General features: G+C 44.0%; 1 protein-coding gene across 4 annotated transcripts in view; it reads right to left on the bottom strand.

The window, feature by feature from the left end:
• The window catches only part of GDPD5 (glycerophosphodiester phosphodiesterase domain containing 5), a gene marked incomplete at its 5' end in the record, with an annotated part of 273,877 nt that overhangs the window by 55,183 nt on the left and 192,618 nt on the right, over positions 1–26,076 (bottom strand). For all 4 annotated transcript variants that reach the window (XM_073612890.1, XM_073612888.1, XM_073612889.1 and 1 more), the window contains 5 exon segments: positions 3,835–3,917; positions 20,856–21,001; positions 21,595–21,688; positions 22,976–23,074; positions 24,965–25,024. In XM_073612890.1, the coding sequence (XP_073468991.1) occupies positions 3,835–3,917; positions 20,856–21,001; positions 21,595–21,688; positions 22,976–23,074; positions 24,965–25,024 (482 nt within the window).

Consider the following 26,076-nt stretch of genomic DNA (forward strand, 5'->3'; position numbering starts at 1 on the left):
TTACGTTATATTACAACAAAATCTTGTTGTCAGGCCATACAACAAAGTTCAGGCGTATGGTGCAGTTCTGGATTATATGCAGGAGACCCAAAGGGGGTTCTGGGCAATTAGCTGTGGGCTCCTACTGAAAGCTATGGGAGGCTCAGTTCACACTGCCACGACTTGGGATCCGACTTGCGAGTCACTAGACTTCAGTAGTGGTCCCTACTAAAGTAGCTCCGATGTTATTAAAGGTTCCTATACTACTTCAATGAGACTTTTATCCGACTTGTCCCCATAGACTTTTATGGAAGTCGGATCTTCATCTACATTGATGTGATTGAGATCCAACATTACAGGAAGATCACCCAGGCATTTCCCGAAAGTCTCTTCCAAGTCACATCAAGCAGTACTCAAGTAGCTAGGAAGTTGCCTGGCAGAGTCACACCATAAGGCAGTGTGAACCGAGCCTGACCGTTCTGGCAGCTAATCAAGGGTGCTCACCTGCGGGTGATCAGTTCCACTCCCACGCTGCCATCCCCGGCCTCACCTGTTTTCCCAGTTCTCTCCTACTCCATCAGGGAGCATGGGGCTGTGTTAAAGAGGAACTTCAGCCTTTCCTCTCCCATTTCATTCCCCCCTGCATACCTGATATACTGTGTTCTGCACAGTAATGATACTCACCTAGCCAGCAGATCCATTGTTGAGCTGCTGGGATCCTCCCTCTCTGCAGCCACTGCCAGCCCTTCCGGGTGTAGGCACCACTAGGCCCACCATCCCTCCACCTTAGTGAATAGAACTGAAGTCATACATCCCAGGAGGCACTAAGTAATTTGCCTAGGCGAACTCTGGAAGTTGGGTGGTGGGCTGAGCCTTTTAAGCCAGGAAAAAAAAAAAAAAAAAAAAAAACACACAATAAACAAATAGGTCAGCTTTAAGCGGTTGGGTTGGCCACCCACAACGGAGGAACATCCTTTCCCTAATCTCCTCTGTGAAGAAGATGGAGGCGACGAGGATTTTAAGTCACTTCTGGTTTCAGTGTTGTGGGAAAATATATTAAGTCTTCATACAGAGTACTTGTCAATGTCCAAAGCTATCAGAAAGTAGGTGTAATAAAAATACAATTTAAAAAACAAAAAAAACACTACCAAGCCACTGTGCACATGCAAATGCACATTTAAGTCTAGCACACATATCTAAACAGTGAATGAACTACACATGAGGCATCGCCAGGAATATTGGAGTGTGGCAATAATTCTAGCCATAGCTCACGCTTAACTCTAAATTGATAACCTGTAAAGACTTTTAAAGCATCATGTATGGACATTTTTAGGTATCATAGTCTGCCAGCATTTCACAGGCACGTGCAATTCGAAATCTTGAATTGTTTGGCATCAGTAGATTAGCTTCTCTGGAACGCAAACGACCATAGATGGATCAAAATTTGTCTGGTCCCTGCTGAACCGGCCGCATTTTGATCCACCTTTAGCCAGCCTAACGCGTCTTCCTCTTTCTTACATTGGGGAAGGGGTGGTGGGAGTTGTGAGAGGTATTAGCAGTTTATAGAGGAATAAACAATAGTTTGAAATGTTCTGTATTTTTCTTAGTCCGATAGCTACTATCCAAGGACTAATAAGCTGCAATATTTAAAATTTTTGTTCTTGGGGTTTAGATTTCATTTAATCACTTCACCTCCAGAAGATTTACGTCCCCCCCCCCCCCCCTTTTACGACCAGGCCATTTTTTGCGATATGGCATCGCGTTGCTTTAAAAACTTCTGGCATTTGTTTACAAGTCAAAATCAGTATTTTGTTGCTAGAAAATTACTTAGAACCTCCAAACATTATATATAAAATATAATATAATATAATATATATATATTTATATATATTTTTAGCAAAGACTTTGGAGAATAAAATGGCAGTCATCACAATATTTTATGTCAATCTGTATTTGTGCAGGGGTCTTTAAACTATTTTTTTTGGAAAAGATACACTTCACTTCAAAAAAAAAAAACTAAATAAAGTTAGCCCAATTTTTTTTGTATATTGTGAAAGATGATGTTTTGCTGAGTAAACAGTTGCCTAACATTTTAGGATTGTGCACGCGCATGGTATGGCGACAAACTATGGTACTTAAAAATCTCCATAGTCGACGCTTGAAATTTTTTTTTTTTAACATTTACCAGTTTAGAGTTAGAGGTGGTTTGCTAGAATTATTACTCTGACGATCGTGGCGATACCTCAGATGTGTGATTTGAAAACCGTTTACAAGTACGCGGGGACGGGGGCGCTTTGAAAAATTTAAATTTTATAAAAGATCCCAAACCCCTCCACTGCACTTAAAGGTATTCAAAGCGCAAAAAATCAACATTTTTGAATACTGTGTATTTTAAATCTGCGCTGTTGGCAGCCGAGTAAACCGGAAGTGACGTGACGTCGCTTCCGGGTTACTACATCAGAGACCCGACCAAAGCCAATTTCGGCTTTGTCCGGGTCTCCGGCCAGCTGGCGGACGTGACGGCTGGTTGCTTGGGTCTCCCAGTGGGACGGGAGAACGGGTGGAGCAGCAAAAGGCGGCTGGAGGGGGGTGGGCGGACGTGTGAACGGGCAAGTAGCTGCTTAGCCGCATCGGTTGTTATCATTTGAAAGCCGACCGCCAGCTCTAAAAATCGGTACAGGGGTGGATCCTGCAGCTATCACCCCGGTATAACCACTTCCTCAAAAGGACGTACAGGTACGTTGTTTTGCGGGAAGTAGTTAACTGACAATTGCGCAGTCATACGACGCTTTACACAAAAAAAGAAATTTATGTTCTTTTTTTTACCCACAAATAGAGCTTTCTTTTGGTGGTATTTGTTCACCCCTGCGTTTTTTATTTTTTGCGCTATAAACAAAAAAATCCCACAATTTTGAAGACAAAAAAACAAAAACCTTTTACTTTCTGCTATAAAACATATCCAAAAAAAAGTAAAAGAATTAAAATATCTTCAAAAATGTTGGCAAATATGTATTCTGCTACATATTGATAAAACAAAAATAAAATAAAATCACAATAAGTGTTTATTGATTGGTTTGCGCTAAAGTTATAGCGTCTACAAACTATGGGATATATTTATGGAATTTTTACTCATTTTTTTTTACTAGAAATGGCAGCGATCAGTGACTTATAGCGGGACTGCGATACTGTGGCGGACAAATTGGACACTGGCACTTTTGACAGTTTTTTGGACCAGTGACACGAATACAGTGATCAGTGTTAAAAATATGCACTATCACTGCACTAATGACACTGGCTGGGAAGGGGTTAACATCAGCGGTAATCAAAGGGTTAACTGCGTGTCTAGCCAGTGCTTGTGTACTGTGGTGGTGGGGGGGGGGGGTGCTTTTACTAGGGGAAGGCATTAATCCATGTTCCTGCTTTGCAGGAACACAGGATCAATGCCTTCCCTACTGACAGGCAGATCGCCATCCTGTCTCTCTGCCTAATGATCGGCGGGTGCCTGCGGACATCAAGTCCATGGTACCTTCAGGTCAGCTCCTGCTGTGTATAATCACATCGGGAGCGAGTTGGCGGCGGCATGCATGTGCGCCCTAGACCCGGAAGCACAGGATCAAGTACTAGGTATGTGATCCTGTGCAGCAGAGCCGCCGTATATGTAAGTTATATGGTTGGCAAGTGGTTAAGGGAAGAGGGTGAGGCTGTAAGTGCAGGGGGTGGCCATGCTAGCACTTTACATTCTAGAGAGATGGGATAGATTATCTAAACAGAAAGCGGTGCTTGCCATGACCTGTGCTTCGGTAAAGACTGGAAAGAATTGATATATAAAGACATTTTCTATTAGTACTTCCTTACCTTACCGTGACATCTGCCTCCAGGCCGTAAGTTTTATGTTCTAACGCCTTTTTAAAAGACAATATTGTGTTTTCCGGTGCAAGCTGAAATGAAAAACATGGCTCTTTTTATTACTCTTAATAATAAAATATATATAAACCCTAAAAATGATCTCTTATTTGCCATCATTTAGTCTATTAAATATACCTCTGACAATATACCACTATTCCCAGCCATCTCTGACTTAAAAATACCTTCCCGTGTGTTAGAGATTAGGGGAAGGGTTCTGCAGCCCTAACGCACTCTCTTTCCTAGGGTGACAACGTTGCTCCTCTAAAGATACAGTATAGTGAGTGAGCGCTGTCATCGTAGAACAGAAAGTGTGTTACTGTGAACTGGCCCCACCGATCTGTCAGAAATCCAGTGTGCGCCTAACATCTTGATACAGCCGACAACTTTGCATCTCCTGCACTTACATTTCAAGCAGTATTCTAAGTAATGTCTGCCAGACTACAGGAGTGAGCCCATCCCCCACCTTTAAGTGCACTTCCCTCTGCTGCCTTGACTCATAAGAGCCTGACCACACACTGGGGGAGATTTACTAAAACGGGTGCACACAGAATCTGGTGCAGCTGTGCCTAGTAACCAATCAGCTTCCAGGTTTTATTGGCAAAGCTTAATTGAACAAGCTGAAGTTGGAAACTGATTTGTTACTAGGCACAGCTGCACCAGATTCTGTGTGCACCAATTTTAGTAAATGTAGCACCCTCTACCAATAGGTAGGTGCTAGTAATAGGATTTTTTACTAGATAGACTGACAGCACAGGTACATATAGGCGGGCCTATGCTGCAAGCTAGGCTTGTCAGTTTTGATCTGGGTGCTGGGAGTGGTCAGAGTAGCAGTGGGTGTGGCCACCTGTGCTCTGGTTCTGAGGCACCTCCCCTGCTTTCAGGGAGAATGTTCTGGAAGAGGGGCAGGGCCTGGAACTGGAGTGGCAGGCAGCTAATATGGGAGCCCTGACCAATCCCCAACTGGAATTGGCAGGGGGAAGGCCTCCTATATAAGCTGAAGTAACATGCCAATGGGGGGAGTTGTCAGCTGTGTGACATGGAGAATGGAATACTAGACAGCAGCAGGAGGGCACCCCTATCTGGGGGGGTGCGCCGATCGCAGGAGAAGGCCCAGGGAGAACTGAGAGGGAACTTCGCCTTTACACGGTCATTGGCGATGTCCTTATCACCCAGTCATTGATAAGGATCTCCAGGAGCAGAGGGGCAGGTGAAGCTGTCGGAACGTATGGTCTGGTCAAGTTCTCCATCAAGGACTCAGGGCAGAGAAAGGTCGAGTGTACCACAGTGGAGGGCTGGATGTGCCAGGAAGTCTGTGAGGGAACTTTGCTTCTAAACTTAGTGAAGTTCTCATCATTACACGGTCAATGATGAGGAGTCCTGGATCAGATGAGAGACTGTGGGGATGTGTGTCAAATCAATGTGGCCTGAGGGCAAAGGATTTGCAAGCTGGGTTAGCTGGGAACAGTAGTCCACTGTCCAACATACGCTTTTAAACTTACTAGGCCTCCAGGGAGAGATGCTGCAGGCCTCTGGCCTAGTAGCAGCGAGCAACCAGAGCCAGCTTAAGGAACTATTCAGAGTGGGTCCTTCTTGCTTACAGAAGATGTGACATTACTTTACTTCAGGATAAGTTTTGTGCAGGAGAGGAGTTCTGGGAACATCACCCTTACACTGTCAAGAGTGATGTCCTCATCCTTACACAGTCATGGGTGAGGAAGTCCTGGAAGCATTAGTCTGCGGGAGTTAAGCAGAGGAGGAGCAACAGTCTGCATGGTGATGCAGGAGAAAGATCATAGCAATTAAACATGCACATCATCTTTTCTAGCTCTAATTATGTGCTAATTTGTGAAATCCTTAAAGTATGATGGCGAAATGAACTATCCTATGGGCATCTCATATACCCATTTCCCCCAACCAAGTTGTACCCCCCAATAAACAAAAACAAAACCAGCAAAAGAAGCCATTGTCTCTGAAAGTGATATATAGGAGTCTGGCAGCGGGGTGAATTGGTGGATGTTTGTTACTAGTGGCAACTACACCGAACACCGCTACATAAATCTCCCCCCGCTGTGTGTAGGGAAAGATCTTGGGAAATGTACAAACCCCAATTCCATAAAAGTTGGGATGCTGTGTAAAATCTATATAAAAGCAAAAAATGCAATGATTTGCAAATCTTATAAACCCATATTTTATTCACAAGAGAAATTAGAAAACATATCAAATGTTTAAACCGAGAAAGTTAAGAAAAAATAAGGAAACTGAAATTGGTGGCAGCAATAAGTCTCAAAGAAGTTGGGACAGGGCAACAAAAAACTGGCAAAGAAAATGGTACAAACAAGGAAGAGCTGGAAGAACATTTGCAACTAATGAGGTTAACTGGCAACAGGTCAGTAACATGATTGGGTGTAAAAAGAGCATCTTAGAGAGTCAGGGTGTCTCAAATAAAAATGGACAGAGGTTCACCAATCTGTAAAAAGCTGAGTTTAAAATGTTACATTTCAGAACATTTTTCCTCAATGTAAAATTGCAAAGACTTTAAATATACAGTACCATCATCTACAGTACATATTGTCAAAAGATTCCAAGAATCTGGAAGAATCTGTGTGCAAGGGAAAAGGCTGAAACACAGTATTCGGCGCTGCATTAAAAACAGGCATCATTCTGTGATTGACATCACTGCATGGGCTCAGGAATATTTACAAAAAACACTGTCTGAAAACAAATCACCGTGCCATCCAAAAATGCAAGATAACGCTCTATAATGCAAAGAAGAAACCATATCTGAACATGAATCAGAAACGCTGCTGTCTTCTCTGAGCCAAAGCTCATTTAAAATGGTCTGTTGCAAAGTGGATTAAAGCCTGCATCTGGAAGGGCATCATCAATGCTGAAAGATATATCCAAGATAGAGCACCATAATGCTTCAATCCAGATAATGTCTTTCAGGGAAGGCCTTGAATATTTCAGGACAATGATGTCACAGGTAGTAATAAAAGCAGTTTCACGCTAAAGGAAAAAGAAAAATGAATGGGACAGAGAGGGAGAGAGCATAGGGAAGGGTCATGCCTATACAAATTCTTTGACGAGGAAACAAATTCTTATCAACATCTTGTTTTTAGATAAAACACGTTAAGATTTACCTAAACGTCCCATGCCCAAGTCTAGCTGGGTATGCATATCAATATACCATACAATGTCCTGCATCAAATTCAAACAAAAATGCCATTTGCAGTTGAATTTGTGGACGGCCACTCGATCTACATACGTCTCTGGATTTCTCAGGGCTCCATATTCTCTCTAAATAAGAAAATTACTTGAGATCATCTTTTTAGCTGGATCTTTCCACAGCTGGTAACAGGAGAAACGTCTATCTTACCAACACTCCACAATATTGTTCAAGACTTTTCTGGCATCGGGTGAGGCTAATAAGAGACTTGGTTTAAAATTCATCTAACATTCCAGGGAAAAACTACTTTGTTTCACGTATTCAGTCTCTCCACAGCTGAACAGACTTTATCTCAAATTTTTTTTGCTGCAAAGCATTTTCAATAGTAAGTCTATAATGACAGACAAACGTTCGGTAACTTGACCACGTAGCCACCTTACAAATTTGATCTGGGGTGGCACCAGCTTTTTCTGCCCATGTAGTGGCCAGAGCTCTAGTAGAGTGTGCTCGAATTTCCACCGGGGGAGACAATCCCATCTGGGAGTAAGCTTCCAAAATAGCTAATTTAAGCCATCTAGCAATTTACCCCTTTGCTTGGTGGCCCTTTTTGTTGCCAGAAAAAAAACAGTCCGAAGACCTAAGCCTTTTGTTACTTCCAGGTAACGCAACAGGATTCTTCTCACATCTATTTGTAAAATACTTTCCTTTTCCCCCAAAGGGTTTGAGCAAAAGTTTGGTAGGATGATCCCCTGCAACAGGTTATGAACTGTCGCTACTTTTGGCAAAAACCCAGGTCCGTTTTAAGTATAATCGTATCTGGGTAAACAGACAAAAAAAGGTTCTTCAACTGAGTGTGCAGTTCACCGATGTGATTGCAACTAGAAATACGGTCTTGAAAGCTAGATTTCTTAAAGAAATTGATTGTAGCGGTTCAAAAGGTTCCTCTGTGAAGGCCTTTAGAACCACTGACAGATCCCACTTTGTAAAATGCTTAGCAGGAGCTGATCTGGATCTAGCAAGTGCCTTAAAAAATCTTGCAAAGATTCTGAAGAAATTGGTTTCCCCAGAACAACCCCCCCCCCCCCCCCCCCAAGAACCTCCACCTTAAGGGTACTAACTGCAAGCTCTCTGGAAGGGGCAATAAAAAAAAAAAGGTGACCGTAAAGATTGAGTCCATACGAAATCTTCTGACTAGGACTGACTTGTTCAGTGGTTTCAAGTTGAGGATTAAACGAAAACTTCTGGATGACTTCTTGATGACATTCCTCTGGTGATACCTGAATCACAACCCCTTGTTGCATTAGCCTCCTTTAATAGGTTTTTTTTATTGCTAGGGCTTTTGTTGCGTCCTTTGACAGGTTCGTGACAAAGTATCTTTCTGGAGAAGGCTCCGAAAACTATTTTGTAACCCTGAGCCAGGATGGATAGAATACATTGACTTTCTGTCACGCTTGCCCAGTGAGGGAGGAATTTTTGAAGCCTTCCTCCCACTGGCAATGAAGAGTCATTGTGATTTGTTGGTTGACACAGGAGGATGGAAAGGGACATTCCCTTTGCCCTTCTGCGTTGACTAATGTCTTTTGTTCTCCTGGGGCTTGCCGCTTTGTTCCTGAGCCCTTTGAGGTTGAAAAACGTTTGAAAAAGTTTAACTGGTTGCTTTTTCTTTTGGTCAGGCAATGATTTCTTTTTGTCCGGTGTCCTATCTAGAATGGAATCCAAATCAGGACCAAATAATAAATCTCCCATGAACGGAACACCACAGTTTACTTTTGGATGCCACATTCCCCAACCAGTTCCTCAATCCTGGCAGAGTTAGTTAGGGCTGCAGATCTTGCTGTCATCCTTATAGACTCTGCTGATGCATTTGAAATATAAGCTACAGCCGCCGACAAGGTCGTGAAATAATCAAGAAGGTCTTGCTTGGGTGAATGCGCTATAATATGGGCCTTAAGATGGTTTACCCAATATTCCTAGACACGCAAGTAGTTGCCATTGCCAGTTTAAGATTGCCAAACTCTTAAGTTGTTGATCCATCCTTTTGTCCATGGGATCATTCAATATCCTCGAATGCCAGGTCAGTTGACCTTGAAACCTGGGAGAAGGCTGCATAGAGTTTAAAAAATGTATTCCAAAGTGCCGTTGGGTCTTCAAATGGAAAACACCTTTTATCGGCCCTTGGGAAAAAAGGCTCTCTCTCTGGTTCTGCCCATTCCTTCTTAATGGCCTCAGATATTACTGAATGTACCGGAAAAGTACTATTTTTAAAGCGGGGGTCCACCTATCTATCGTGTTTTTTTTTTTTTGAGTTCATTCACAAACTTTTCTTCTCAGCATTACATACTCACATATTGTGTGTAATATGTCCGTCTGTGTCAGATTTCGTCGGAAAGAATAGCTTATGTTATTCACTGCAGGCGGTTTCCATCTTCATTGTGGGCATTTGAAGCCCACAAGCATTTATTTCCTGGATGTGGTGAATGCTGTGCTCCCAGCATTCACCGCTCGTTCCCGCACATGCTCAGTGGCATCCTGGGAAGCCTGAGACTAGCTCCCAGGAGTCTGGGAGAGGCTAGAAACACGCCTACTCCCACGGGAGGAGAACCAGGAAGTGCAAAGAAGAATAGAAAAATAAAAAGGTAATTACGGCGATTTAAATTTTTTTAAATGGCATGTCAGGATCTAGGCAAGGAAGAGAATACATACAGATATTGTTCAAAATTTGGGTGGAACCCCGCTTTAAGCTCACCGAGACCTGCGTACATCCTATCGTGGAGAGACAATTTTCTCTCTTCTTCTAAGCCCAAGGTAGCATAAATTGCCTTCAACAGGCCATCTACTTGCTCTAAAGACAGTTTGTATTTAGAGGGTGCATCTTCCACACCTTCCTCCTCTTCCTATGAATCTTCCTTGGAATGAGGGGAGGAATGTCCCTCTTGGGAAGGAGGACCTACTTCAGCCCCCATCGTCGGGAAGAATTGTGAGCCCTGAGAGGATTGTGAGGCAGATGGATGACTCAAGAATGGATTTGTAAGTGAAGAGCGCAGCGATTGAATGATAGCATCCAGCTCTTTTTTAACAGATGCAATCAAATTGCTGCATGCGGAAGAAGCTTCCTCTGACTAGGGAGTCAATGCATATTTGACATAGTGTCTTCTTCCAACCCTCAGGTAATTTTGCTTTGCATGAAGGGCATTTCTTTTTAACCACTGGGTTAGAGCTCTTGGCCTGCTGTGACAAAAAAAGAAACAAGACAAAACCATCCCAGTGAGTCAACCTGAATCCTTCAAATATGCTCACCACAGGTGCACAGGAAGAACAATAAAAACGTCATGTGCCCAGACAGGCCCCAGGGCAAGAACAAAAGATAGAGAACCCACAGTAAATAGGGCAGTTCACACATTTCCCCCCCCCCCCCCCTTTACCTGGGCCTTGTCTTTTTTTTGTCCAACAGAAGGTCACAAAAAAAAAAAAAAAAAAAGCACCAGTGTTTGAGTTGCTTAATACTCCCTTTATCAGGGCTTAATTCTGATAGTAAAGAGGGAGAACCCTTGACTTCCTCTTTACCATCAGATTTTTTTGTTTTTTTTTTTTACTTTAATTTTACTGGACTGTAAAATAGAGTGAGTGGACTATGCATACAACCATCGCTAAGTTAACGTTTTTTGTTATATCTTGAGTACGGTGTGCTGTCAGTCATAACTCAATAGCCTTTCCCTGCAAATACCAAAAATAGCCAGTGGTTAGTGATTATTTTAGGACTTCAGCATGACAAGCTACAGTTAGTCATGATCACCAGTAGAGGGCTCCAGAGACCTGCATATTTCAGGTCACTCCGCTTCATATACAGCTTATAAAAGCCTTTCTCTATCAGGGTTCCGTATTCTAGAGCAATGGCAGAGTCTTTTTCCTGCCTGTATAACTCAGGCACTCTTGTCACTCAGTAGAGCCAGCAACATGGAATCTCCCCTCTTAACACTCAGCTAAGTAACCACCACCGACATCTATGAACTTTTTAGCTGCTGTTGGAGGGGCATTCTTGCTACCGATTCCCAGTGTAAGGGATAATCTTACAAATAGCAACCACCCCAACCTATAACTGGCCTTTTCAGCAAGGAACACATGGAAAAAAAAAAAATCCCAGCTCACTTACCAGCCTGCCTGCAACAAACTACCCTGTAACAGTTAACATAAAAATAAAGGCTTTTCACTTGCACACATTTGCAAATACATGAGTAAGCTGCAGAAGCCACGGCACGGCACCCTGGTATTATCTGCAGAGTCCTAAGTCTATAATTTTGAGAGTCTCCTGAGTTGGGGCACATACAGAATATAATAATGGTTAAAGTGTACTTAAAGTGGAACTTCAGTCATTTTTTCATCATTCCAACTATTAAATCTTCTGTCCTTGTTGTTTTAACTTTGGATAGTAGGGATGCACCGAAATTTCGGCCACCGAAAAATATCGGCCGAAAATGGCCCTTTCGGCAAAAAGCCGAAAGAGAATTTTTGCTGATACCGAATGGGGCAGGGCCTATCAGGGGGGCTTCCTATAGCGTAGAAGAGAGGAGAGCCGCCACCTGTTTGATTACAGCTCCTCTCCCTTCACTGGCTGCAATGGGGACACAGACTGCACTACCGGGGACACTGACTGGCTGCATCTGATGATCACATTTGGCACCTTTCAGGTTGGAGGGGGGTGCAGATACCTGTCTAAGACAGGTATTTGCACACACGTCCGGCATAGACTCCCACGGGAGTCTATGCCTCTTCCTGTCCCTCCGCGCTGTCTCCTGGGAAACACACAGGTCCCAGGAGATAGCGGGGACCAGTTACGATGCACAGCGCGACTCGCGCATGCGCAGTAGGGAACCGGGAAGTGAAGCCGCAACGCTTCACTTCCTGATTCCCTCACCTAGGATGGCGGCGGAAGCTGCCGAGAGTCGAGCGATTTATCGGCGTCGCCTTCCGACATCGCTGGACCCTGGGACAGGTAAGTGGCCATGTATTAAAAGTCAGCAGCTGCAGTATTTGTAGCTGCTGGCTTTTAATTTTTTTTTTTTTTTTTTTAAGGTGGACTCCCTCTTTAAGGTCAGGTATGCCTGGAGGGAGCCCATCCCTCCTAAAAAGGTATGGGAACGCACTGGACACCCAAGCAATAGCAGAAAAAGTATCCAGTGCATCCCCTCACCAATTACCAACAGCACATTGAAGGGCGACGCATGAAAAAAAACAAAAAAAATTCCTAGCTCACTTACCAGCTAGCCTGCAACAAACCAAAATTACCCTGTAACAATTCACATTAAAATCAAGAGGTTTAGTTTGCACACAGTTGCAAATACATGAGTAGGCTGCAGAGGCCATGTCAGGGCACCTCAGTGTACTGCGGTCCTAACTATAATTTTGACATAGTTACATAGTAACGTAAAGGTGGAAAAAAGACACAAGTCCATCAAGTCCAACCTATGTTTGTGATTTTATGTCAGTATTACATTGTATATCCCTGTATGTTGTGGTCCTTCGGGTGCTTATCTAAATTGTTTTGTTTTTTTAAACTATCGATGCCCCCCGCTGAGACCACCACCTGTGGAAGGGAATTCCACATCCTTGCCGCTTTTACAGTAAAGAACCCTCTATGTAGTTTAAGGTTAAACCTCTTTTTTCTAAATTTAATGAGTGGCCACGAGTCTTTTTAAACTCCCTTCCGCAAAAAAGTTTTATCCCTATTGTGGAGTCACCAGTACGGTATTTGTATATAGAAATCATATCCCCTCTCAAGCGTCTCTTCTCCAGAGAGAATAAGTTCGGTGCTCGCAACCTTTCCTCATAATTAATATCCTCCAGACCCTTTATTAGCTTTGTTGCCCTTCTTTGTACTCACTACATTTCCAGTACGAGGACTGGTGCCCAGAACTGGACAGCATACTCCAGGTGCGGCCGGACCAGAGTCTTGTAGAGCAGGAGAATTATCGTTTTATCTCTGGAGTTGATCCCCTTTTTAATGCCAATATTCTGTTTGCTTTGTTAGCAGCAGCTTGGCATTGCATGCCATTGCTGAGCCTATCATCTACTAGGACCCCCAGGTCCTTTTCCATCCTAGATTCCCCCAGAGGTTTTCCCCCCAGTCTATAGATTGCATTCATATTTTTGCCACCCAAATAAATTAATTTACATTTTTCTACATTGAACCTCATTTGCCATGTAGTTGTCCACCCCATTAATTTGTTCAGATCTTGTTGCAAGGTTTCCAGATTTTGCCCTGCTTAGCTTAGTATCGTCTGCAAATACAGAGATTGTGTCTCCCTTATGTGCACCTTGCTGCAAAGGCCAGTTATAGGTTGGGGTGGTTGTCATTTGTTTGTTCTGTTGGTAATTGGATGCTCTGGAAACCTTTGCTGCCATTGTGCGACTGCTGGATGCCCAGCAAGTCCCTGTACATTTAAGGGGTGGGCTCCTTCCAGGTATACCTGCCCCTAATCTATCCAATATTATAAATGTGCTCCAACTCAGGAGATTCTCAGAATTATCGTGTTAGGTTTGCAGTACACTGGGTTGCCGTGATGTGGGCGCTGCAGCTGTATGCACAATAGTATCTGCATGTATTTGCAAATGTGTGCAAACTAAACCCCTTGGTTTTAACGTGAACTGTTAGACAGGACAATTTGGTATGTTGCAGAAATACTGGTAAGTGAGCTGGGTATTTTTGTTTGTTTTTTTCACAAGGGACACTCTTCCTCCTTGTACTCAACACCAGTGTAGAGGAGATCCTTCTGCAGTGATCCCCATTGCAAAAAGGCGCTTCTCCATTGACTGCCAATGTAAAGTGGTACTTCTCCACTGACCTCCAATGCAAGCGGGCCATTCTGTCCTCACCGCCAATGTAAAGCAACCCTTCTACTCCGACTGTCAATATATACAAGGCAAACATGGATCACCGAGTAAGCGGGCCCCTTCTCCATTGACCAGCAATGGAAGGGGTCCCTTCTCCACTTAACGTAAGCTCACCCTTCAATGACTGCCAATGCAATTGGGCCCTTCTGCCCTGACTACTAATGTTATGGGGTCTTTCTCCACTGGCCTCCAATATAAATAGGCTCTTTCCACTGAACAGCAATAGAAAGGATCTCTTCTCCACTGTCCTTCGGGGGGTCCTTCCCCGCTGACCACCAATGTAAGCCCACTCTTCTCCCCTGACCACCCATGTAAAAGGCTCTTCTCCCCTGACCACCCATGTAAAGGGTCCTCCTTCCCCACTGACCACCAATATAAGGGGCCCCTTTCCCTCTGGTCACCAATGTCAAACTACACCAGAAAAAATATTCTCCTAAAGTTTATATTCAAGACTTGAGATTTTAACATTTTTCAAGAAAAATCTTACATGATTTTTTTTTTTTTAAACAAAACAACAGCTATTGAGCCCTTTATAAACGTACCTGCTTCCCATGTGCTCATAGTCTTTGCTTACTATGCCTACACTTTTACCACTCCGATGATGCCCATCCTTAAGCTCTATCCTCCTATTTACCCACCTACGTATGTACCTCCTTCCTACCTATTGCCTTAAAGAGCATGTGTTGGCACCGAAAGCTTGATTTCAACTTGCAGCTAGCATGCAGCAATGCGTGCAGAAAGGCTTTAGAAAAACTTTTTTTTTTAGGCAGGACACATTCCTGAAATGAAGGGTTGTTTTTACATATTGAATTCAACATCCCTAATGAAGCAGAAAGTGACAATGGGCAGCGAGGAATCCATTCAGTCTCGCTCAGCACCCTGGACACGTACAGGCCTAGAGAGCGTCAGTCATTATATAATGGACTCTCGGATGTGCTCTTACAGTTTGGAGACGCCGTCTCTCCTCTTCTGAAAATCGCTATCCACAGCCATTAGTGTCTATTCTCACTCCTTCAAGGCTGACAAAATTGAGGTGTAATCAGCTTTATGTGCCGGAGGACGGATCCGCGGATGTGTCTGCAAACCAGCAACGGCTCTAATGAGAATGTTACTCACCTTCTGCGACCCCCCCGAGCCGCAATCATTCAACACAAAGCCAATCAGCACAGACAGACATCTGCGTATATATGCCGGAGTGTATTTACCCACCATGGACTGCGAGATTACGAGGCACCGACTTGTCTAAACGGCCTGCTCGGTATAGAACATACACAGCCGGGAAACGTTTACAGTTTATAAGAGCCGCCAAACAACAGCTCATCAAGACTATGACCTTCAGGTCACGTTGTTACAGCAGAGTCCCCCCCATACAGTAATCTATGATAGCAAAGACCCCCCCATACAGTAATCAATGACAGCAAAGTCCCCCCCCATACAGTAATCAATGACAGCAAAGTCCCCCCCATACAGTAATCTATGACAGCAAAGTCCCCCCATACAGTAATCTATGGCAGCAAAGTCCCCCCCATACAGTAATCTATGGCAGCAAAGTCCCCCCCCATACAGTAATCTATGGCAGCAAAGTCCCCCCCATACAGTAATCTATGACAGCAAAGTGCCCCCCATACAGTAATCTATGACAGCAAAGTGCCCCCCATATAGTAATCTATGACAGCAAAGTCCCCCCCATACAGTAATCTATGACAGCAAAGTCCCCCCCATACAGTAATCTATGACAGCAAAGTCCCCCCCATACAGTAATCTATGACAGCAAAGTCCCCCCATACAGTAATCTATGACAGCAAAGTCCCCCCATACAGTAATCTATGACAGCAAAGTCCCCCCATACAGTAATCTATGACAGCAAAGTCCCCCCATACAGTAATCTATGACAGCAAAGTCCCCCCATACAGTAATCTATGACAGCAAAGTCCCCCCCATACAGTAATCTATGACAGCAAAGTCCCCCCCATACAGTAATCTATGACAGCAAAGTCCCCCCCCATACAGTAATCTATGACAGCAAAGTCCCCCCCATACAGTAATCTATGACAGCAAAGTCCCCCCCATACAGTAATCTATGACAGCAAAGTCCCCCCATACAGTAATCTATGGCAGCAAAGTCCCCCCATACAGTAATCTATGGCAGCAAAATCCCCCCATACAGTAATCTATGACAGCAAAGTCCCCCCCATACAGTAATCTATGACAGCAGAGCCCCCCCATATGGCAAGCTATCACACAGTAGATCGTGACAGCAGAGTCCCCCCCATACAGAAATTTCCATTACAGCAGAGTCTCTCTCTCTCTCTCTCTCTTACAGGAACCTATGAAAGCAGAGCCCTTATACAGCAATCACAACAGACTCCCCCCATGACAGCAGAGTCTCCCCCATACAGAAAAAGTGGCACATAATTGTGAAGTGGAAGGAAAATGATAAATGGTTTTCAAATTTTTTTACAAATAAATATCTGAAAAGCATGGCGTGCGTTTTTATTCAGCCCCCTTTACTCTGATACCCCTAACCAAAATCTAGTGGAACCAATTGTCTTCAGAAGTCGCCTAATATGGAAATAGAGTCCACCTGTGTGCAATTTAATCTCAGCATAAATACAGCTGTTCTGTGAAGCCCTCAGAGGTTTGTTAGAGAACCTTAGTGAACAAACAGCATCATGAAGGCCAAGACAGGTCAGGGATAAAGTCGTGGAGAGGTTTAAAGCAGGGTTAGGTTATAATAGAATATCCCAAGCGTTAAACATCTCACTCAGCACTGTTCAATTCATCATCCGAAAATGGAAAGAGTATGACAACTGCAAACCCACCAAGACATGGCCGTCCACCTAAACTGACAGGCCGGGCAAGGAGAGCATCAGAGTAACTCTGGAGGAGCTGCAGAGATCCACAGCTCAGGTGGGATAATCTGTCCACAGGACAACTATTAGTAGTACACTCCATAAATCTGGCCTTTATGGAAGAGTGGCAAGAAGAAAGCCATTGTTGAAAGAAAGCCATAAGAAGTCCAGTTTGCGCGAAGTCATGTGGGGGACACAGCAAATATGTGGAAGGTGCTCTGGTCAGATGAGACCAATTTAACTTGTTGTCCTAAAAGCAAATCAATATATGTGACTGAAAACGAACTCTGCACATCACCCTGAACACACCATCCCCACCGTGAAAAGTGGTGGTGGAATCATGTTGTGGGGATGCTTTTCTTTAGCAGGGACAGGGAAGCTGGTCAGAGTTGATGGGAAGATGGATGGAGATAAATACAGGACAATCTTAGAAGAAAACCTGTTAGAGTCTGCAAAAGACTTGAGACTGGGGCAGAGGTTCACCTTCCAGCAGGACAACGACCCTAAACATACAGCCAGAGCTACAATGGTTTAGATCAAAGCACATTCATCTGTTGGAATGAGCCAGTTAACATCCACCTAAATCCAATTGAGAATCTGTGACAAGACTTGAAAATTGCTGTTCACAGACACTCTCCATCCAATCTGACAGAACTTGAGATATTTTGCAAAGAAGAATGGGCAAAAATGTCCCTCTCTAGATGTGCAAAGCTGGTAGAGACATCCCCAAAAAGACTTGCAGCTGTAATTGCAGTGAAAGGAGGTTCTACAAAGTATTGACTCAGGGGGGCTGAATACAAATGTACCCCACATACCCCACTTCACATATTTATTTATAAAAAAAAAAATGAAAACCATTTATCATTTTCCTTCCACTTCACAATTATGTGCCACTTTGTGTTGGTCTATCATATAAAATCACAATAAAATACATTTACGTTTTTGGTTGCAACATGACAAAATGTGGAAAATGTCAAGGGGTATGAATACTTTTTCAAGGCACTGTATCTATTAAAGCAGAGTCGCGCCCCCCCCCCCCCCCCCCCCCCACCACACCAACAGTAATCTATAAAAGCAGAGTGCTTCCCCATACAGTGATCTGACAGCAAATTTGCCCCATCAGATGTGTAGCAGGAAATCATGAATGGCCCCTGACTGGGGCCCCTCCCACTGATCCTGGGGCCCTTTAACGCTAATCATGGGACCCTTTATTATGGTCCAGCAGCGTGCCACCTTCCTGCAGTCTTGGGGTCCCCCCGTGGTGGCCGAATGCCAGAACCCAGTCACAAGCGCAACCTTTGCGAGCCTGGTTGTTGCGCCATTGGTGTCAGTAGTTATTTTATTTTTGTTGTCATTTTCTTTTTTTACAATTTTATCTTACTGTTACATATTTATTGGGGGGCTTTGGTCAAATATCAGGGGTCTAACCAGAAGGGAAGGACACAGGGAAAGACAAGGCCTGCATATAACAATCTGTGACAGTGGTGCCTCCCTGTAACATACAACAGTACAGCATTGCCCTCATGCAGGAATCTATGACAGGGTGTGTCTCCCCCCACCCCCCCACACACACACTTCTATTACAACTGAGCCCCTACATAGCAATAAATTACAGTGATGCACCCCATACAGCAATTAAAGAAGTGCGCCCCCCCCCCCCCCCCCATACAACTGTATTGTATTTATGTACATTATGTTTATAATTCTAATAAATCTATAACAGCATACCCACTGCCCCAACCCCCCCCCCCCCCCGCATTTACAGCTGAGTCCCTATACAACAATCTGTAACAGCAGAGCCCCTCTACATTATTCTGTTACAGCGGCACCCCCACACACCTTCTGCTGACATGTAGCTGCCATATGGCTCTCAATCTGGTGCCTGTCATTTCCCATAACACCCGTTTTTTCCCAAGCCTCTGTTAAAGGTAAACCATAAGATTTTTAAATTTAAATTTTTAAATTTAATGTGTATAGCGCTATCCTTATATGTACACAATCTTTGTTTTGCAAATAACCATTTAACACATGACAAAGGATTCTCAGAGCACCGCAGGTTATCCAGAAATACATCAAAGCATAAGAAATCACCTTTCATGCATACTGTCACTCCTTGAAATCTCGGATGGAGCCAACAGGCGCCAAAGCTTTTCACAAATTTTCAAATTTATACCAGTAGAAAATATTGTATCATAAGAATAGTATTTCTTTCTATGCAAGCATAGAGGTTTAGATAGCAAGTTATGGGTTACAGCTGAACCCCAGGCAGACAATAAAAACACCAACTAGAAAAGCAGTTTCTCCTCCCTTATCCAACAGGCAACTTTGTACTGAATTGCTTTGTTATGTCCTGGCTGCACGGAACAATTTTAAAGCACAACTCTGGCAATATGGGCCATCAGCCACAGCAATACTTGCCCTGCAGGACCTCTTTTTCACCACAAAATGTCCTCAATCTTTAAGGATAAATACCAGATATATATATTGAATATGAAAATATATCCTACTCACTGGGGGAGCCTCCAGGGGATGAAGGAGGAGTCACTTGTGAGGGGACTATGGAGCCCAGAGTTGGATCTTATGGCAATTTCAAATCACAAAAATAATCAAACCGATGAAGATAACCTTCCAACAGTTTTTATGGTTTCAACATCTTAAACAGTGAGTGCTGAAATGTAATAAACCTTTAGGTTAAAAACTGTCTGAGGTTGAACTTACCTTTGTGTGACCACCATAGATGGCAGTAGCTAGTACAAATTTTTTGAGCTTGATAAATGTATATTTTTGAGTGTGAAAATTTCTCACATCAAAATATGTGGCAAACTCAAAATGCTAGTTGCTAACACACAGCACAAAAAACATTAAAAAACAAAAAAAAGACAAAATTTAGAGGATTGGAGCAAGGCCTGGTCATCTACTGCCAAAAATTCTTTCAACACGGTCACCATGAAGGCGGCCTATAAGGTTCTCCTCTGCTGGTAATGGTCCTAGCCAGCATAGCTCATTCTAACCCATCGTATGGTGATAGATGCTTCAGGGGTTGTGGCCAACACGGAGACGAGATCCATATATGGTGGTCTTCTCATTCAGGGTCTACGGCCTCCTCTCAACACTTTTTCATGTACCCTTCCACAAGGACGCCTGGGATGCACTTCTTCACTGCCCTCTCCCAGTCCTCCCTTCTCACACTAAGTTTCCTCAAAGTGTAGAACCCATGGTGTTCTTATGCGCTCCCTACTCTGCCCCCATCAGCTTGAGTATATCAGACAATACTGGAACACCATCTAAGCCGCAGGTTCCGTCCTCTCTTCCTGCTTAGGTCTACTCCTCTTTCCTTCCTTCCTTTCTTCTTTCTTGTCTTGACTGTTTCCCACCTGCTCCCCTTGCTGAGTTCTGCACTTTTCTTAAATCTGACCGTCTCTCCCCTTTACTTTTCCCACTTTCTGCGCCCGACAGTGGAGCATAATTCTTTCAACTCCCACTGACATGGATGGGGCACTATTCCTCCCACTAGCATGAACGGCGGGGCACTATTTCTCCCACCGACACCAATGATGGGGCTCTAATCCTCCCACTGACACCAATGATTGGGCACGATTTCTCCCACTGACACCAATGACGGGGGCACAATTTCTTAAACTGACACCAATGATGGGGGCACCATTTCTCTCACCAACACAAAAGATGAGGCACTATTCCTCCCACTGACACCAATGATGGGGCAATATTCCTCCCACTGACACCAATGATGGGGCACTATTCCTCCCACTGACACCATCGATGAGGCACCATTCCTCTCACTGACATCAATGACGGGGGGCATGATTTCTCTCACTGACACCAATGATGGGGCACTATTCTTCCCACTGACTCCATGATAGGGCACTATTCCTGCCACTGATGACAGGCTGCGATTCCTCCTCCTACTGACCACCACTGGTAACAGCCTGGTCTCCCTAAAATCTGAAACTGGCCCTTTGTTTAAAAAGTTTGGAGACCCCCTACTCCAGTGAAACAGTGAACATTTTCAAAAGTGCCTGGTTCTCTTTAGGTAAAATTCTTACCATTGGTGCACCTTGATGGCCGATGATCAAGGGTTTTGCCCCCAGATCCTTGCGGTCCATGATGCATGGGGAATAGATAGTGAGGGGGACGAGGTACAGTGCAATGACTACAGTCAAATATGCCAGGATGAGACAAATCTGGAAAACTGGAAAAAAAACATATTGCAAAATCATATGTATAATATTCACCATTTTATATGTACATACAGTATATGGGTTATTTATTTTATTGATAAAAATGTTTATCATCAGCAGAATGAAGAGCCCTTCTCTGTCACTCTGCTTCCTCCTCCTAACATACTCCTTGCGCTACAAAATGCCTGATTGGCTCATAGCGCTGCTTCTCCCTCCCCCTCTGAGCTCTGCTGTATAGGTAGTGAAAGTAGAGTTCTCCTTGAAAAAACACTAAAAGGCATGGTCCGCTTATTGCTTCAGGGCCCTATAGCAAAACAACTTAAATAGTAAAGTAAAAAAAACAGTGATCATCCTTTCCAAACATCCAAAAACTAGTAGACACTCTAGTACAGTGCAGACACATCCTTGCGACAGATCTGGGATCCTCAGTTTGGGGCAAACTAAGAAGAAACTCCAAACAGTCCACTTTTATTTATTTTTTAACACACCATAATACAGCAATTTGGCAATTTTAAATCCCAAAGTAATAAGCAGACTTTGCCTTTCAGTGCAATATGCATTTTAGTAATTAAACTAAAACCAGTGATGACCATAAAATACTCACCGGCCCTTTCTGCCCGCGCAAACTGGCCGGCAACGATCCACGCCAGCATAGTAATGGCAACCAGGGCCCCAATGTGCAAAAATGGAGCCGTTGCCTGCAAGAAAATGATACTCATTATATCCAGGGTTTTTAAGTAGGATAAATGTAACATGTACAGCTGGCACAGGAAGTAAGTAGAAATCTCCTCATTGGTATCACAGACCTCAGTAAGAACTGTTGATATAGCAGTGGAGGTGAGATGTACTGTCTTTTGGGAAGGAAGTTATTTAGTCAAAATATACTCCTTTGCTGCACTCAGGCACAAAGAATTCAACTCGGGGTTCATAATCGTAAATGAAACAATGAGAGCGCCACATATCGCGATATAATACGGACATATAATCACACACATATGTTGGACTTGATGGACTTGTGTCTTTTTCAAGCTCACCTACTATGTAACTATTGGTACCAAGCCCAGTCGGTAGGCTTCTCCACTGACAGATAAATGTAAAGATTGCCGGCAAAACAAACAAACAAAAAAACGGCGTGTGGTTCCCCCCTCAATCTATATCAGGCCCTTCGGTCTGATGTGGATTTTAAGGAGAACCCCAAGCCAAAATCAGAGATCCTTAACAGACCCTTATCTGAGCACGCAGCCTGGCAGATCAGGAAAGGTGGGGGGGGGGGGGGGGGGGAGCGAGCGACACCCCCCTCCGCCCTGAACCATACCAGGCCACATGCCCTCAAACATTTAGATGGGAACAAGGGCCTCATCCCCATAACCAGTGGTTGTGGGGGTCCTGTGGGCCTGGGGCTTATTGGAATCTGGAAGCCCCCTTTAACAAGGGGCCACCAGCTCCCAGTCCCTCCCATGTAAATGAGTATGGGGTACGTAGTGTCAAAAAGTAATAAATACAGTTTGACCATACCTTTATTAAAAAAAAAAAAAAAAAAAAAAAAAAAACTGTCCCTTGATGTAAATCCATAGTCAATCACACCATCCCCAAAAAAATAAAATAAAAGGCTACAGCCGACATGGAGACTGTCTGCCTACTGCAGGCTCCTCTGTTCGACAGTTCTTATATAGGGAAGGACAGGGGCACCTGTCGGTGTCACCTGGTGGCGTCTGTTATGGATTTTGGGGGGGAACTCCACTGATTTTTTTATTTTTATTTCAGCGTGGGGTTTCCTCTTACAATCCATATCAGACCTGAGTGGGTGAGTTTAACATGCCTGCAAACTCCACACACCGAGCAAAATTTTCTGCGGCCACAGCACAAAGGTCGGCGGTCAGGGGGCAGTAAAACTGCTTGTTTTACCATCCCTAGCCACCCGCGTGAAAGAGGCCTAAAAGTTCCTTCCCCAATATGAATATAAAGCAAGCAATAAAGCAAGTTACCTGGAAGGAAATGAATAGGACGTTCCATTCTTCCTCCCACATTTGTTCTATGGACGACATAGCTACAACTGTAGCGATCAGAACAGCAGCAAGGAAAGCCTGAAAAACAGAAGAAAAACACTTTTAGGCTGGGATCACACTGCTGCAATGCTGGACATCGCATGTGATTCTCACCGCATTGCTGTGCGGATCATATGCGATGTCTGCAGTGGCGTCTCCAGCTTTCATATTTAGAGGGGGCACATGGGGGGACAGGGACAAAAGTAGGGGGGCAACTACAAAATGTGTATGTGTATGTGTATATATATATATATATATATATATATATATATATATATATATATATATATACACACACACATACACATACAGTGAGCTCCCTTCCTACTGTATTGGGGTCCCCCAGGGTGGCAGAAAACAAGAGATATATGTCACCAGCATACCAAGAAAATATAAGGATCCAAAGCAGTGGGAGAACTATCAGGGTTGCAAAGGTTGTCTTGCCTCCGGGCCCTGGTGTTCTGCCACTGTGGGGTTCCCCAGCCTCCTCTTGCTGTCCTGCCCCTGCTATTGACAGCGCTGGTCTGGCTTCTCTTGGAATTTACAGGCTGGTTCTCCTGTCCTAAGGATGGGAGAAATCAGTCTGTTTTTTCAGTAACTGAGAGTCCTGGTGGAGTCCTTCCTGCAACTCGCTCTTCTCCCTGCCAATGAGGATGCAGGGGAAGGAGCAGATCGGGCGGCCGTGGTTGTGTGAGCACTCGCATTATGCAGTGTCAGGGAGGGGGGAGGAATCACCCGCAGGGGCTGACTGGGGACTCTTTCCCTCTTAGACATTTTTTTTTTTTTTTCAAAAAAATCAAATTTTTTTTTTTATTGGGGGGGGCACAGCATAATGTTGGGGGGGGGGGGGTCAGGGCCCCCTTGCCCCCCCCCCCCCCCCCAAGGACGCCATTGTGTCTGTTTGATGCGAAATCAGCCAAACGGCATGGCTGAATTTGCATTGCATTCGGACCAAACTTGCGCAGGACCCTTTTTCTGTGTGCACCAGAATTCATTCGCAGTTCGCATTGCGATCTGCAAACCGATCTGGGGGGGGGTGTCATCAACTTTGTTTTGACATCCGCAGCGGTTCGGATATGGCAGTGTGAACCGAGCCTAAAGGAGTTAGTCCACCTAAACAAGACATTTTAATCATAGCCTGGAGGGTTCCTGGGCTTCTTAAGACTGTTCCACAGTCCTATGTTTTAGGTGCGGAGAGTTTTAGGCTCATTTTTGGTGTGTTAATATTCATTCCTATGAAAAGGTGAGTTTTGCTCCCCAAAACATCTAGTGATGAAAACCTGATGCCCTAACCTTTCTACACTGGGTACAAAAGCAAAAAGTTGAGATGGGATTTAAAGAATTTGAAACTTTCAATTTGTACTAAAAGGTCCACTTTAAGAAGAAAACTAAATGTTTCTATCACAAGCAATTTATCCATTTTGCATTGGCCATCAAGTGCCATATAGTCAAAAGTGTGCGGATCATCACACCTGTATGAGCTTGTTAGATATCTTATACCAAATCATGGCCTTGACCTTGTGACTAACAGCTTCTTCTCTTCTGGGAAGACTTTCCACAAGATTTTTGAGGGCGTCTGAAAATTTGTGCCCATTCAGACAAAAGAACAATTGTGAGGTTGGATTCATCCCAAAGATGTTCAGAAGGTTTGAGGTAAGGGTTCTGTACAGGACGCTCAAGTTCCTCCGCACCAAACACATCAACCATGTATTTATGGAGCTGGCTTTGTGCACAGGGGAACAGTCATGATGGAACAGAAATAACCTTCCCCAAACTGTAATTGTATGAAATGGCTTTGTATGCTGTAGCATTAACAGAACCCTTCCCTAGAAACTCTAGAACTCAATCATTTGGAGGAGGTCCACAAACTTTTGGCTACATAGTGTATCAATAGAAAAATTACAATTCCCTCCAGGCCTATGTAGTCACCTTGTGAAGCCAGTGTATGTTCATTTGCTGTCCCACAGCGATGTGGCATAGTGCTAATATCTGCAAAAAAATACAAATAAATAAATAAAAATAAATAGTGAGCGAATCAACAAATGGCAAGTTAATGCAAAACTGAAATCTGCTATAACCATAAAATAATCATTACACTAGATTACCATACACAATAATACTCTTAATATGAAAAAAAAAAAAAAATACCGTATAGTTCAAGCTGAGCATATAATGAATAAGTATATACAGGCAGTTGAAGTTACATGCGGCTCATGACTAATCTTTCTATAAAAGGCTGATCTTATCTTCCTTATCTTATCTGCCCTGCTGGCCAGTGGGCCTCCGGCAGCACGCATGCCCACAATATAGAGTTCCCAAGCCGACGCACAAGGACGGCGATTTGTGGGAATGAGCCGACCTGCCTCAGTACAATGATGGCGGCTGGTCGGCAAGTGGTTAAAACAGAAGTAAACCCATCAATTTAACAGTTTCAAAAAAAATGTACATTTCCGGCATGTGTTAAGAATGCCAACGGTCACATTGGATGTGCTCTCAACCAAACCATCCAATGGCTGGTGTCATAACTGATCATACATGCAGGAGCATGGCAGTTAAAGTTCAAACAGAGGCCAAGATGGCAGCTTCCTTGGCTGAAAATAATAAGACTTGGTTCACACAGGGGCAACTTGTCAGGCGACTTAGCCGCCTGACAAGTCGCGTTCCTTTCTGTACAATGGAACCATTCTAATAGGAATGACTCAAGTTGCTCCAACTTAGAAAAAGGTTCCTGTACTACTTCGGGACGACTTCAGGGCGACTTGCATTGACTTCTATACAGAAGTCATTTTGCAAGCCGCCGCTGAAGTCTTGTACAGATCGCCTAAGGCACTCGCGCTGCAAGTCATGCTGCCCCTGTGTGAACCGGCTCTAAGAGCCCTTTCACACCGGGCCGCCCATAGCGTCGGCAGTAAAACACGGCTATTTTTAGCGGCGTTTTACCGTCGGATTAGCGGCACATTTCGCCCGCTAGCGGCGCTTTTACCCCCCACCAGCGGCCGAGAAAGGGTTAAAACCGCCCGCAAAAGCGGCATTTTGCCAGC

The sequence above is a fragment of the Aquarana catesbeiana genome, linkage group LG02 (genome assembly GCF_042186555.1).
Source record: "Aquarana catesbeiana isolate 2022-GZ linkage group LG02, ASM4218655v1, whole genome shotgun sequence".
Taxonomy (NCBI): Eukaryota; Metazoa; Chordata; class Amphibia; order Anura; family Ranidae; genus Aquarana; species Aquarana catesbeiana.